Source organism: Arachis stenosperma, chromosome 10 (assembly GCF_014773155.1).
Source record: "Arachis stenosperma cultivar V10309 chromosome 10, arast.V10309.gnm1.PFL2, whole genome shotgun sequence".
NCBI lineage: Eukaryota > Viridiplantae > Streptophyta > Magnoliopsida > Fabales > Fabaceae > Arachis > Arachis stenosperma.
The window spans coordinates 126,981,682-126,997,324 of record NC_080386.1 but is presented as its reverse complement, the minus strand read 5'-3'; the positions used below and the strand labels follow the sequence as shown (position 1 = coordinate 126,997,324).

At 29.3% G+C, this 15,643-nt stretch overlaps 2 protein-coding genes across 2 annotated transcripts; both read left to right on the top strand.

Moving 5' to 3' along the window:
• On the top strand, nt 1–4,140 carry LOC130958186 (UDP-glycosyltransferase 83A1-like). Its single transcript, XM_057885151.1, has 2 exons — nt 1–557; nt 3,072–4,140. Exons 1-2 carry the CDS (start codon nt 74–76, stop codon nt 3,968–3,970), a joined length of 1,383 nt encoding a protein of 460 aa, XP_057741134.1. The 5' UTR covers nt 1–73; the 3' UTR covers nt 3,971–4,140.
• A 7,030-nt stretch (nt 4,141–11,170) lies between these two features.
• LOC130954975 (UDP-glycosyltransferase 83A1-like) lies at nt 11,171–14,299 on the top strand. The gene is made up of 2 exons (XM_057881754.1): nt 11,171–11,711; nt 13,364–14,299. The coding sequence occupies exons 1-2, from the start codon at nt 11,225–11,227 to the stop codon at nt 14,230–14,232; spliced, it is 1,356 nt and encodes a 451-aa protein (XP_057737737.1). The 5' UTR covers nt 11,171–11,224; the 3' UTR covers nt 14,233–14,299.
• The last annotated feature ends 1,344 nt before the right edge of the window (nt 14,300–15,643 follow it).

Sequence of the window (15,643 nt, the reverse complement as noted above, 5' to 3'; positions counted from 1 at the left end):
CATCTATAAATACTTAGAGCTTCAAGTTCATTAGAGCAGAGAAATTAAAGAAAGAAAGCCACACATAATCATCATGATTAAGACTCCAACAGTACTAGTTATTCCATATCCAGCTCAGGGGCATGTAAACCCCATGATGAGCTTTTCACATAAGCTCGTTGATCATGGATGCAATATCATCTTTGTCAACTCAGACTTCAACCATAAGAGAGTCGTCAGATCCATGGACAACAATAATGGATCATCTTCACCAATCAAATTGGTATCAATCCCAGATGGGTTAGGACCTGAACATGACAGAGTCAATTTAGGAGAGTTATCTGTTTCCATATTGAGCACCATGCCTTCAAAGCTTGAGAAGCTGATAGAAGATCTTCAATTGAATGAGGGCATTAAAGTAACTTGCGTTGTTGCAGATGTGTTCATGGGTTGGGCTTTGCAAGTTGCAAAGAAAGTGGGAATCAAAGGAGCTTACTTTTGGCCTGCGTCAGCATCAGTGTTTGTGTTGCAGTATAACGTCCCCAAGCTTATTGCTGATGGCATCCTAGATACTGATGGTAATTTATTAATATTACATTTCACTAACTTCATTTGTTTACTTTGAGTTAATACTCAAATCCTCCCTCCTGGCGTCTTAATCTCATTTTCAAAATTTTAATTTATTTAATTTGGTCTTTTAATTTTGTATTTGTGATTTACCTTAGTTCCTTATTTCTGTCACAGAACATTAACGATATACTAGAATAAATTAACAGCTATATTGTTAGATTTCATAATAACTATTTGATATGATAAATCAATTTTTTTACCATAATTAAATTCTTTAAAACCTTAAATAAAGTTAGGATTAGGATTTCAGATAGTTAAAAAGTCCAGTGTGATAGTCCTTAGTCTATCATCTCGACATATTATTAATAATTCTTTGAGAGGACTATATATTAGCGAGTGTAATTTTAAAGACCAATATATAAGTATTAGCTCAATTAACTTTGATTAGTCAAGTGTTTAGTTTACTTATCTACTTAAATAACCGTTGAAAATTTAAATTTCTCATTGTACATACAACAATTTCCTTAAACGGAGTTTCTACCCCTCACAAATTAGTATTTGAGACTTTGAATTGACGAAATTTTATTTTTTGTTTTTATTTTTATTTTTTTTGTTTTTAAAATTTTATAAATAAAAAAATTAAAATTATCTTTTTTATTTTTACTTTTTGTTTTATCTTTTTTTTTACAAAATTCTAAAAACATAAAATATTAAAAATAAAAACACAAATATAATGCACTTTTAGTTTCCAAACTAATTTTTTTAAGTTTTTAAAAACTGAATCAATTATTATTAAATCAGTAAAACTAAAAAGTCAAATTTTCAAATATTTTATTGGAAAATAACAAAAATATATAATATTTTCTTTTTAGTATAAACTTTCTTTTGAAAAAATATTTTTTTTTTTATTTTTAAATGATGAATAAGTTTTTGATATTTTAACTTAAAAGATAAATAAGTCTTTGATTAAATCCTTTTAAAAAATTTATTTATTTTTATATATTTTAAATAGAAAACTTAAAATATCTTGCATTTTAAAAGGTAAAGGACGTTTTATAGTTTTTGACAAAGTTTATCAATTTTTAACTTGTTTGGGAGTAATTAATTTTTGGCCAACACACCTAGAGACCAAATAAGTAAACTGAATCTCTGCTAAACTTGTTCAAGAAGTTAATCCATGTGATTCTCAAAACATCGTCTAATTCTTTATGTACTTCGAGATTTGGTTCTATGGTCTAATGGTCATACATGTAGATGCACTTGGGATCAACTCATGTGCAGGGATGGAGTTTAGTTGAAATAAGGGGTCACAGCCCCCAAATTTTTATTAAAAAAATTAGTAATATTTTTTAAAAAAATAAAAAATAGTTTAGTTGGCTTAAATACTTTATTATAATTTAAAATATAAAAGTTCAACCTTTATCTCTTACTATTATTGTACAATAATTTTTAGTTTTAAATATTCAAACATGTTAGATTTGAAATGAATTGAGTGTATTCGCATTTTGCAACTCCTCTATTCAATAAGTAACACTTCCTCTACCTTTAAGTTCAAATATAAAAAATTAGGTATTTTTTATTTATATAATTTAATATTATTTTATATTTTACTGTTAATTTAATTTAATTTTTTATATAATAAAAAATATTATAATATTTAATAAGTATTGATATTATTGTATTTGTATAAATTGATAAAAAAATTAATAAATATTATAAATTTTAATATTTGTCCTTCTAACTTCTTTTTTACATATTTTATTAGATATATATTCAAATTTCTATATAAAATAATCATGAAAAATAAAAAAATTGATGTATTTTTTAAGAAGAATGCTAATATTCAAAAAGGAGAACATATAACTTTTACAATATCAACACATGTAGATAGTTCTTCTACTTTAATGAATTACAAAAAAAGTGAGATACAACCTTCAAAAGTTTAAAGAGTTGCATCTAATGAGTTTGACTTTAATTCTTTGGAACGAAACCCTAGAAAACGACTTCAAATTTGATAATATCACCCAAATCACAGAGATGGAGTTAGACGAGCTTATCTTAAATGGGATTCATATGAAAAGCATATTGACAATTATTTTTTATCTGCCTCCAAAAATTTTGTTTCAAGCTCCGCCACTGTTCATGTGGTTCATGTCTTGATCCCATCTCCATTTAATGCATAAAAAAATTTATCCATAACAATAATTATTGGAAACTAATTCAATTTGTCTTTTAAACTATTATGTTTAAAATTAATATGATATCTCCAATTTAAAAATAATGAAAAATATTCTTTGACACATTGCATATAATTATATTAAATATACATAAAAATTAACTATGAAATTATTCATTCATATAAAATATATATTTAAAATAAATTAAACATCACATCTATTTATTCTTATAACATTTTTGTTGCTAATTTGTGTGTGGTAGAGATGATATTTTTTATTGCCGGTATATCAAACACATTATATTTTCTTCTTTTTATTATTTATTATATTTTTTAACCATTGCAGGGTCACCAACATCAACAACAAAGACCTTTTGGTTATCCTCTTGTATTCCAGCAATGGACATCAAAGTCATATGGTGGTTAAATTTGTTTGACCCTTTAGTTCAAAAGAGATTTTTTAAGTATGTGGTGGAGTGCCTCCGAGATTCAGATAATGTAACTGACTGGTGGTTGTGCAATAGTACATATGAACTTGAACCACAAGCATTTTCTTGTGTGCCAAATTTATTGCCAGTAGGCCCATTATCCAGAACCTATGATGATAATAATAAAAGTGTAGCTCCAAGATCATTGGGACAATTCTGGGAAGAAGATTTGTCTTGCATGAATTGGCTTGATCAACAACAAAACAATTCTGTTGTGTATGTAGCATTTGGTAGTATTGCTCTTTTCGACCAAAAACAATTTACTGAGCTAGCTCTTGGGCTCGAGCTGACGAACAGACCCTTCCTTTGGGTTGTTCGTCAAGATCCCAATTGCGAGAATAAAATGTCTCTTCCGGACGAATTTAAGGGGAATCGAGGTAAAATAATTGGATGGGCTCCTCAACAGAAGGTGCTAAGCCACCCTGCCATAGCTTGTTTTGTAAGTCATTGTGGTTGGAATTCAACTCTGGAAGGTTTGACTAATGGAGTTCGCTTCTTGTGTTGGCCCTATTTTGCTGACCAATTTTTCAATCAAAGATACATTTGTGATGTATTAAAGGTTGGATTGGGATTTGATTTGGATGAAAATGGATTAATCTCACGTGGTGAGATTAAAGCCAAAGTGGATCAACTGCTTGGTGATGAGAACATAACACCAAGGTCTCATAAGCTCATGGAGAAGTTAAAGCACAACATTGGAGAAAGAGGTGCTTCTTCAAGGAACTTAAACAGGTTTTTTACTTGGTTGAAACAATGAATTGCTTACTTATGAACAAATAAGAATTAGGGTGAACAGAAACAAAGCACGTTGTTATGTCACGTTTTTAAAGATTGGTGAATTTAAATATTGGTGTATCGAATGATATCTTTGTGTATGTGTAATTTTACGTATATTAATCGAATAAGCAAGTTTAAGTTTATGAAAAATTTTACAATATACTTATACTAAGTAATTAGACATATATTTTATTATTCTGCTAATAATTCATGTTTTTCATGTTCTTGTATTGAGACACACTCAATCTCTTAGCAGGTTCATCTTATTGCCTTGTTTAGGGCTACAACAACCAAAATATATTGTTAGGCTTGGATTAAGTTTTTCCAAGGAAAAAAAAAATTGGTAAAGTGAAAATTTAATTATCTTTAAATTAAAATAATGACATTCATGCATGATGAAAATTATAAATTTAATACCTATTATAAATTTTTTTAACTTTAGAATATTTTTTTTCATTAGATTTATATTATTTTTCTATCGATTTATATCAAAGTCACTATGAACATTGTTTCAGAGAATGAGACTGAGAGAGAATGAAACTGTATTATAGAATTGTATTATTATCAATCTTAGCTACAAAGGTCGGTTTTTTTCTGAAATAAATTAAAAAAAAATATTATTTCCATAAACCCGTTATTCCAACTTTAAATTCTGTCACATAAAAAAAATTAAATTCCCAAATACGTTTTTCTTTTTTTTTAATTTAGGACAAGTTCGTTGAACCTTCTGACGAACTCTATAATTTTAATAGAGTTTGCCTGACCCCGACGAACTTCAAGTAGAGTTTCCAAAATAAAAGTAGGATTGGTGGAGAGCGGAGCTCAAAACCACAATTCTATTCTCCTCTTTCATTCTCATTTTGGCATTTTTTTCTACAATGTCAATAAATCCATTGTTATTTATTCATTATGATAGTAAAATAGTGTGTATGATAAAGAAGTTTCTATCGTTTTTAAGTTTGGACAACCAATAATTACGTACATGACACCGGAAGTCAATAGTCTAACAGCGTTGAAGAATTTGATATTGCATTCCACTGGGCAGCAACACACGAGAAGAGTGAAAAAAATTTACTACAGATATCCGACCAAAGTAGATGACAATTTATTTTATAAAAGGTATGCTACAGTTGTCTTTGCTCTGTTGTTATTATGTTTATTAGACCACGGTTTGAAAAATATTTCTGTTATTTTGAATTAGGTATCGGTTACATGCGTGACGACGAGGACGTATGTCTTATAAGGTCGTGGCACAACCAATGGACAGATGTTCATCTGCTGGAATTATTCGTGTGTTTCGTTGAGTTGGGTGGACAAGGATCATCTGCGTATACTGTCAATGATAGTCTTTTAAGCGGAGCTATTAGACAAAATATTAGAAGGATGATGGTCAATCTAAATATGCCACCTGAAGGTAGTCAAAAGGGCTCAAACGTTGAACTTGGTAATGCTGACATGATGGAAGATAATGTTAAAAGTCATGAGGGTTCTGCTATAAGGGGTCCGATGATGGATTCGTATGAAGGTAACCCCGATGACAAAGACGATGCTGATGATGAACCAGCGAAAATTCTTGATGATGGTGATGAGGGAAAAGAGATGAACTATTACGGTGACGCATAAATCGCTAGAATATACGGCGATTGGGAGGAGTCATACAATGAGTTTCCTCGTTGATTATTCGCTATGCAAATGTACTTGCCCAGTAAGATTCATTTCATTGTCCTTTGTTATGTATAAAGTCATCATGTATATGTGCTAACTGTTGATATGTTTTTAGGTACTTGGATGCAACTTGTGACACAGTTTTGGCCTGGTTCGGCCTTGCCTTGGCCTGGGTAAGAAGCATCCGGGAATAAGATATACCCCCGATCAACTGCATGATCTACCCTCTCGTGTACTGCAACAGGCGCTCCTCAATGGCGTCCTGCTCTAGCTCTCCGCAGACAGTATTGTGAAACCATATGAGTTTGACAGTCCACTTGATCCGTGACTGTCTATCCTCAAGGTCAGGAACAGCACCCAGTAGTTGCTGGCAGAAGTCATCAATGGACCGTCCATCATGGTGCTGCTCCCACCCGCTGATACAACCACTAACAGGATCCCCATCGATCCTGAATCCCAACTGGTAAGCCACGTCCTACAGGGTGATAGTCATCTCCCCGCACGGTAGATAAAACGTGTGGGACTCAAGTCTCTACCTCTCTATCAATGCTTATGCTAATGGCCAATCATGTTCGAACTCCACCATATACGCCATATACTCAAACCCGGCTCGCCTGAGATATGGCCTAATCTGCTCAGGCGGGCATCTCATCGAATTCCGTCTAGTGCACAAGAATTTGAGGTGCCTACCAAACGAAAAAATAAAAAATTTTAAAAAAAAGAGGATCAACACATAAAATTACAAATTCAAATTTGATTACAATATAATAAACAAGAGTGATAAAAGTGTAGTGCTCAACTTGATCCAATCTATAAAGCGTATGCTCGTACCCTAATAACTGTTGCTCAATCTAACTACACTCTAGCAAAATAAAATAACATAAACTGAACTCAATTTCTTTCAAATTAAGTAAATTTTTAAAAGACATAATTAAATTAACAAATTATCTTATATCTTAATCAGTTCATAAATTTACTAATTAAAATGTAGGCTAACTACATGAGCCTGTCAACTAACTCTATAAATATACTAATGAATAATTAACTTATAACTTAATTTTACTAACTATGTATCATTCTAATCTAATCTAATCCAATTACATATTCAACTAACTCTATAAACATACTAATCAATAATTAACTGATAACTTAATTTAACTAACTATGTATCATTCTAATTACCATCTAACTCAAAACTTAAACTAACTATTCCGACTAAATTAATTAACAATTAACTAATAACTTACTCTAATTAACATGTTATAAACAGTAAACAATAATCGTACTTAAAAATAAAATATAAAAAAATCTAACTAATATGTTACATACTCTAACTAACATATAAATAGTAAATAGTAACCCTAACTAACATGTTAAATACTGACCTGAAGCTGCCAATATAGTGGATAACAAACTTCATGGACGGCGGAAGGCAGAAAATCTCGTAGAGAAAATTCTGAATATCACAAGCGAAGGAAAAAGAAGATAGGTTTAGAAGGAGGAAAGGGACAAAATAGATTGGCCCCACGGTTTATATAGTGTGTCAAACTCTACTTGATGTTCTTCGGGGTGCAACGAATTTCATATAAATTATGAAGTTCGCGTGGGGTCCGGCGAACTCTATTAAAATTAGAAAGTTTTCCGAGGATCGGAGAAATTCCCCTAAATTCCCAAAAAAATGCATTTTAATTTATTAGGTTTGCTATACATCCAAATATTTTTTTCATCCAAGTTCATCTAAGTAGGCCTAACACCAACAAAAACCACTATCATTAAAAGAGCGTGATTACACGCTTCTTCTTCTTCTTCTTCTCACGCTCGTTTATGCGTGGAGCTTCTTCTTCTTCTTCACCTTCTTCTTTGCGTTCCTCCTCCTCCTCCTTCTTCTTCTTTTTCGCGTTCCTTTCTCTTCACGTGTTTTCTCCTTATTGTCATTCTTTTGTTATTGTTATCGCTGTATTTTTTTTCTTTTCTTCCTTCTCTCCCTGGTGAAGAAGTAGTAGAATGTGAGGAGAAAGAGTTTTGAATTGTGCAGAATAGAAATGAACCGAAATTATATTCAGAAATGAACTGAAATTATACTTAGAATGAACTGAAAATTAAATTTAAAATGTAAACTCGTTTCAAAACAAGCACAAACTAAATGCACCTTATTTAAATCCAGAATAAATCGAAATTACTTAATGATTGCGACACACAAATTTAATTCGAAAACAAACACACAAACAAAATTGAATCATGAATAAAAATACATTCAAATCCATCAAGTGATTTTGTAGAATTATGTGTTTCTTCTTCTTTATTTGATTAGATGAACAAGACAAGAAAGAAGAACATGATGAGAAGTTTTGAGGAATTTTTTCTTCTTATTTCTTATTTTTTGTTTGATTTTTCTTCTTTTTTTCTTGGTTTTATTCCTCTCAAGATAGTGAAACAAGAAGAATCATAACAAAATAATTCACTCAAAAATGAACCAAAATTATATTCAGAAATAAACTGAAATTATATTTAGAATGAACTGAAATTACTTAATGATTTCAGTTCATTCTAAATATAATTTCATTTCATTTCTAAATATAATATCGGTTCATTTCTATTCTGCACCATTTAAAACTTTTCCTCTTTACCTTCTACTGCTTCTTCACCAGGGAGAGAAGGAAAAAAATGAAAAAAATACAGCAGCAACAACAACAAAAGAATGACGATAACGAGAAAAACATGTAAAGAAGAAGGAACGTGAAAAAGGGAGGAGAATGAGGAGGAGGAAGAGGAGAAACGCAAAAAAAAAGGCGAAAAAGAAGAAGATACTCCGTGCGTAAACGAGTGTGAGAAGAAGAAGCTCCACACGTACATGAATTTAAAACAAAAAGAAGAAAGAGATAGAGAAAAAGAAAAAGAAGAAGCGCGAGCCTCTAAATTAGTTAGATAAATTTAAATACTAAAATTGTTTGGATATGGAGAATAATTCTAATAGAATTAGGATTATGGTAAAGGAACTAAAATTTAACTAAAAATTTAGACATTTGAAAAAATTATGAATTATAATATAAACGGTTAATAACCTATAATTAATATATAATTTCAACCAAACTAAGATCTACCATATAAAATTTTTTTATATAGTTTCAACAGAACTAAGATCTACCATATAAGAATTTTCTGTAATTTATTTACCATAACTAAAAACATTAAAGAAAAAAGAAACAATATTCTAAAAGAAAAAAAAAATGTTGCGTAATGTTTATAGATTCGATCTGATCTGTATATTCGTAGTATTTATTCGAATCCGATTTAAAAATTGCGGATATGGATTGAATTTGCACACTAATAAGATCGCTTTGCAAATTTTATATAGGTATCTGCATATTGGCAGATCTGTAAAATAAATAAATAAATAAGTAAATATTCTTTTTATATTTTATTTCAACTAATAATGATCATATGTATATTATTTTATTTTTATTATTTTAAAAAAATATATTTAATATTATTTTAAAGATAAACATATTTAAAAGAATAAAAAAAAGATTTTTTTTAATAAAATTAAATTTTTAAAAAGTATTTTTATATTTTGCATATATATTTGATATCTAATCCGATTCAAGCTAAAAAATTGTGAATATTAGATCTGATTCAATCATTTTAATGCAGATTGAATCAAGATTTTAGACATATCCAATCCGATTCGATTTACATTCATCCCTATACATAACTTATAAAAATATATTGCATTATTTAAAAAAAAAATTAGATCATAATAACGGGCTCAATTATATGAGATCTAACAGAAAAGTTGGCCCAATATATTAAGTTAAAAACTCCATAATTATTAATTTAATAGTCCTGCTAATTATATATTTTTAAATAAAAATATTATTTATACACTAAAATTAACTACTAATATATTTATATATAAATATATGTATAATTTAATTAATTTTTAATATATATTTATATTTTAATATGTAAATAATATAGTTAATTTTAAGAGAAATGCTATTTGTACACCAAAATTAGCTATTAAAATTAGCCACTGATATATTTGTATATAAATATATGTGTGGTTTAATTTATTTTCAATGTGTATTTATATTCTAGCATGTATTTTATTCTAGTAACTGATTTTAGTGGCTGATTTTGGTATACATGTAGCATAACCCTAATTTTAAAAGGGTCAAAAAATCTTAAATTTGTTGTGTGTCATTAAAATAAGGTTTAATTATTTTGTTGGTCCCTATAGTTTAACGAAATTTTTAATTAGGTCCCTATATATTTTTTTTAATTGGGCTTTTGCACCAATTTTTTTTAATTAAGTCTTTGTTAATAGTAATTGGCTTAATTGTATAAAGACCCAACTAAAAAAAATAGTATAAAGATTCAAATAAAAAAAAATATAAAAACTTAATTAAAAAAATTAATTAAAAAAATTAGTATATAGACCAAATTAAAATATATATATATATATAAACTTAATTAAAAATTTTGTAAAACTAAACCTTAAAATAACTGATATAATGGGAAAGAGAAAAAGTAAAAGTAGATCTTTGTATCACTAATAAGAAAATTATAATACTAGATGTTATGATAAGTTGATAACTACACCGACTTTTCCTTATATTAAAATAGTAATACAAAAGAGGATAGATCTCGAGTGTGTGACTGAGTGTAACATTCACCGCACATTCCTTGGAAAAATCTCAAAAATCTCCACACATTACACCAACTAGGAGTGTATACGAGGAGAGTAAAATCGAGTTTGATGGACTTAAATTCGATTCGAAATATGTACTAAGTTTATTTTTGAGATCTGAATTTGATTTTAAATTCAATAAAATCTATATTTTTTTGGGCTACAATTATATCGGGTGAAAATCGGATCGTTAACATTATATTATTTTGATATCTTTTTGTAAGTTAACATGTAAAAATATCCAAATTTTTAAGACTCCAATCATTATTTGACATGGTAAAATTCACTTAAAAAAATATAACAAGAACCAACTCTTCTCTAAATTAAAACATAACCATAATCAATACTAATATTACCTAATAACACCAAATATTTAAATCAATACAAATAACACAATATTATTCATTAGTCTAAAGTCTTATGCATTTTAAATATAAAACATTAACTTATAGTCTTATATATAATAACTAAAAACACAAAATATTAAGGTTTACAATACTTAAATTCTACATAATAATAGTCATCATCCATCATTAATAATACAAAATATTTATTGTGTATGGTGACCGGACTACCAAACTGATTTCGGATGACCCGAGCTATGACCCAAACCCGACCCGAAATAATGACCGGGTCTATTTTTGAGACCCTTATCCAACCTTAGACCCGATGAAATCACACCAAATTAACTCTTAAAGTGTTCGAAACTGGATCAAATTTCGGGCCGAGCCGGGCCATACACACTCGCTAACACCAAGGAATAGCCGAATAGATACATGTATCTAAAACAGTAAAACCGCAATGATAAATAAAGGAAGGGAGAATAATCAAACTCATTGGAACACAAAATTAAAAGTGAAAAAATACAAAGGTGTAATCATGATGATGAGCACCCCAACAGTGCTAGTTCTACCAGCTCCAGGTCAAGGGCATGTAAACCCCATGATGATCCTTTCACATAAGCTGCTTGATCATGGATGCCATGTCATCTTTGTCAATTCAGATTTCAGCCATAAGAGAGTAGTGAGATCCATGGAGAACAACAATGGATCATCTTCACCAATAAAACTGGTGTCAATCCCAGATGGGTTGGGACCTGACCATGACAGAGTCAATCTAGGAGAGGTATGCGACTCCATATTGAGGACCATGCCTTCAGAGCTTGAGAAGCTGATAGAAGATCTTCAATTGAATGAGGGCATTAAAGTAACTTGCGTTGTTGCTGATGTGTTCATGGGTTGGGCTTTGGAAGTTGCAAGGAAAGTGGGAATCAAAGGTGCATTCTTTTGGCCTGCGGCGGCATCACTGTTTGTGTTGCAGTATAACGCCTCCAACCTTGTTGCTGATGCCATCTTAGACTCTGATGGTAATTTAATATTAATTGACATCTCACCAACTTGCATTAGTTTATAAATAATGTTATATATTCAAATTTTTTTGTTAATTAAATTTAATTAAATTAGTCTATTGTAATAAAAATTAGTTATGACTGATATTATTCTAAGTTTTATTATTTAACTTGATTGAACTTAATTCATACAAAAATTTAAATGTAACATCACTTAAAAAATGCTCCTATATACTTCTATCAGAGTCCATTGCTCAATATAGTAGACATGTAGATCTCTTAATTATAGATCTGAAAGTTAGAATTTTAGAAAATTCCCATTTTCTTAATGAAACTACAGTAGTCAAATTAAAATAATTAAGTTCTTTGTAATAAAAGTTGAATGTTATTAGTGGTTAAAAATGACTTAAATCAAGATAAAAAAATCATTTAATCATTTTTTTTGTTGGGATATATATGCAACAATCGTACCAGTTATTTAAAGGCACGTTATGTAAAAAAAAAAAAAAAAAAAAAAACTTAACTTTGAAATTATCATTTTCCGGTTGTCTTGTATCTAAAATTATTTGTTATACATTTTAAATACTTAGAACATTAATGTAGTATGTTGTAGAGGTGTGCATGGCTCGGTCCCATCCGAAGATCCGATTCGGTCTCGAACATGTTAGAAATTAATTTGGTGTGATTTTACTGGTTTTAGGGTCGGATAAGGGTCTCAAAAAATAGACCCGATCATTATTTTGGGTCGGGTCGAGGTCATGGTTCGGGTCATCCGAAATTGACCCGATCATCATACAAAATTAATATTTTGTGTTATTAGTGATGAATGATGGCTATTCTTATGTGGAATTTAAGTATTGTAAACCTTAATATTTTGTGTTATTAGTTATTATAAGACTATAAGTTAATGTTTTATGTTTAAAATGCATAAGATTTTAGACTAATTAATGCATAATATTGTGTTATTTGTATTGATTTAAATATTTGGTTTTATTAGACAATATTAGTATTGATTATGGTTATGCTTTAATTTTAGAGAAGTGTTGGTTCTTGCTATATTTTTCTAAGTGAATTTTACCATGTCAAATAATGGTTTAAGTCTTGAAAATTTGGATATTTTCACATGCTAGCTTATAAGAAGGTATCAAGGTAATGTAATGTTGATGGCCCGGTTTTCACCCAGTTTTTACCCGGTATAATCGTGGCCCGAAAGTGTATAAGTTTCATCGGGTTTAGGGTCGGATTCGGGTCTCATAAATAGGTCCGGTTTATATTTCGGGTCGGATCTGAGTCACATTAAATCCGGTTTCGCCCGACCCATACACACCCCTAGTATGTTGGTTCAAAATATATATTAAAAAAATTATTCTTTCATATTGGCATTGATGTACGATTTCTTTGAAAACATGGTATATATGTGAAAACTCACGTGCAATCAACTTCAATTCACGTGAAATTGATAGTTAAGAATCAACTTCAATACACTTGAAATTGATAGTTAAAAGTCATTAAATGATTTAATTAATTGAACTAAATTTTTATTTAATAATTTTTAACTATCAACTCCATGTGAAATTAACTTAATTGCACTTGAACTTTCCTCCTATCCAACATGTATTTCTTATTTTCTTTGGTCACAAAGTAAGAGTTTATCTTGTTTCGAATTGCAGGATTTCCAATCTCAGAAAAATCATTGTGGTTATCATCTTGCATTCCAACTATGGAAATTAAAGTCTCTTGGTGGCTAAATATGTTCGATCCGTTTGTTGGAAAGCAAATGTTTAAGTATATGATGTATTGTATGCGTAATTCAAATTTGACCGAGTGGTTCCTCTGTAACAGCACACCAGAACTTGAACCTGAAGCATTTTCCTTATTACCAAACATATTATCGCCAATAGGTCCATTATTGAACAAAAAAATATCAGTAGGACAATTCTGGGAAGAAGATATATCATGCATGAGTTGGTTAGATCAGCAACCTCAATGTTCTGTAGTTTATGTTGCTTTTGGAAGTGAAACTCTCTTTAATCAAAGACAATTTACAGAACTTGCACTTGCACTTGAACTTACCAATAGACCCTTTCTGTGGGTTGTGCGTCAAGATCCCAATTGCACCAATACGGTGTCTCTCCCTCCTGAATTTAAGGGTTATAAAGGTAAAATAATTGGATGGGCTCCACAAAAGATGGTATTGAGCCACCCTGCCATAGCTTGTTTTGTGAGTCATTGCGGTTGGAATTCGACCATAGAAGCTTTGTCTAATGGGGTACCTCTCCTGTGTTGGCCATATTTTGGTGACCAGTTTTTCAATAAGAATTATATTTGTGATGCATTGAAAGTTGGAATGGCATTTGATTCGGATGAAAATGGAATGATCTCACGTGGAGAGATAAAAGAGAAAGTGGATGAGTTGCTTAGTGATGAGAACACAAGATCAAGGTCTCATAAGCTGATGGAAAAATTAAAGCACAACATGGAAGAAGGAAGTACTTCTTCAACGAACTTAAGCAGGTTTTTTACTTGGTTGAAAGGATAATTAAGGGTTAGCTAGTTGCCTTGTTATGATTATGTAATAATAAGAAACACTGTTCACGAGTTTTTTATGCGACATTATTGTTGTTAGTATAATCATTCTTTGCATGGTTGTTAAATGAATTTAAAAAAAAAAAAGTTTTGAAACTTTTTTTTTTCAAGATATCACCAAATTGGCTTTTTTTTTAGTCTTGACTATGTTGTATGTATACTAAAATTAGTTATTAAAATCAGTTACTAGTATATATAAAATATATATTGAAATATAAATATATATTAAAAATAAATTAAACTACATATATATTTATATATAAATATTTTGGTGATTGATTTTTTTTTTGTATTAAAAATTATTGATTCTACAGTAGCTTAGCTTTACAGATCGAAATATTATTAGCGAATGATTTTAATAACTAATTTTAATATACAAATAGAATTTTTATTTTTAATCAACAACCTTGAATTGGGCCAACTCAAAAAAGGTCTGTATTCAATTTAATAGGTACGTAGATGATTATGTTGATTATTCTTAATTAAATAGTTATTTTTTTTATTCAATTTACTTATATACAATTAATAATGACTGAATGTTTAATTCAGTAGGTGTGTGTATAGTTATCTAATGTTAGGATTTAGAAGATAATTTGGGGTGGAGTGTTTTTTTACTTTAATGAGTTAATTTTAAAATTCATTATTCACATTGTTTACAAAAATCATTGTCTATCTAACGAAATCGAATTTTAAAATGAGCAAACCTAAACCTTGACCCTTAAATTTTTATTTAAAAAAAACAGACTTTAAAAATTAAAAAAAAAGTCTAGGGACCAACAGATTTTATAGGTTTTAGCCATTAATTAGTCATTAATGATTATTTTTAATGGTGTGAGATTATATCTAATAGTATAAAATCATTCAATTTTCTTTTAATAGTTAAGTGTTGATCAAAATTTAACAAAAATACTACTCCTAACACTACTCAATTAAATTAAAGTCCCATGATGCTTGTTAAAATTACGCATGTGACAATTTTGTTTTAATTGATTATTGAAAGTTTGAAACAATTAAGTATATTTACGGAATGTAACAACTTTAAAATTTCCTGCTTTAAAAAAGCCTTTAAAAGGTCTGAAACAAAAATCAAACTCAATTTAGATATCATTATTTATTACTATTACTAAATACTAGTCAACAAACTCAGAAATCAGAATATGACAAATCTAGTTAGGATTACACAATTAAAGGCGTGCTTCAAAAAATATATTCCTCATAGCAGAAGTAAATAAAACTAATCATTATTTAATTAATTTGACAAAAAAGTTTACAAGTAAAAGAATCCATGAGACTTATTAATTAAACGCCAAATATTAATAAAGTTAATTATACTTCAATAAATTAAATAGAAAAGAACAAGGTAC

Excerpts from the sequence above, each read along its gene's own strand:
- LOC130958186 (XM_057885151.1), top strand. The coding sequence starts at position 74 with ATGATTAAGACTCCAACAGTACTAGTTATTCCATATCCAGCTCAGGGG. Across the intron at positions 558-3,071 it reads TGGCATCCTAGATACTGATG|GGTCACCAACATCAACAACA; the intron begins GTAATTTATTAA and ends TAACCATTGCAG.
- LOC130954975 (XM_057881754.1), top strand. The coding sequence starts at position 11,225 with ATGATGATGAGCACCCCAACAGTGCTAGTTCTACCAGCTCCAGGTCAA. Across the intron at positions 11,712-13,363 it reads TGCCATCTTAGACTCTGATG|GATTTCCAATCTCAGAAAAA; the intron begins GTAATTTAATAT and ends TTCGAATTGCAG.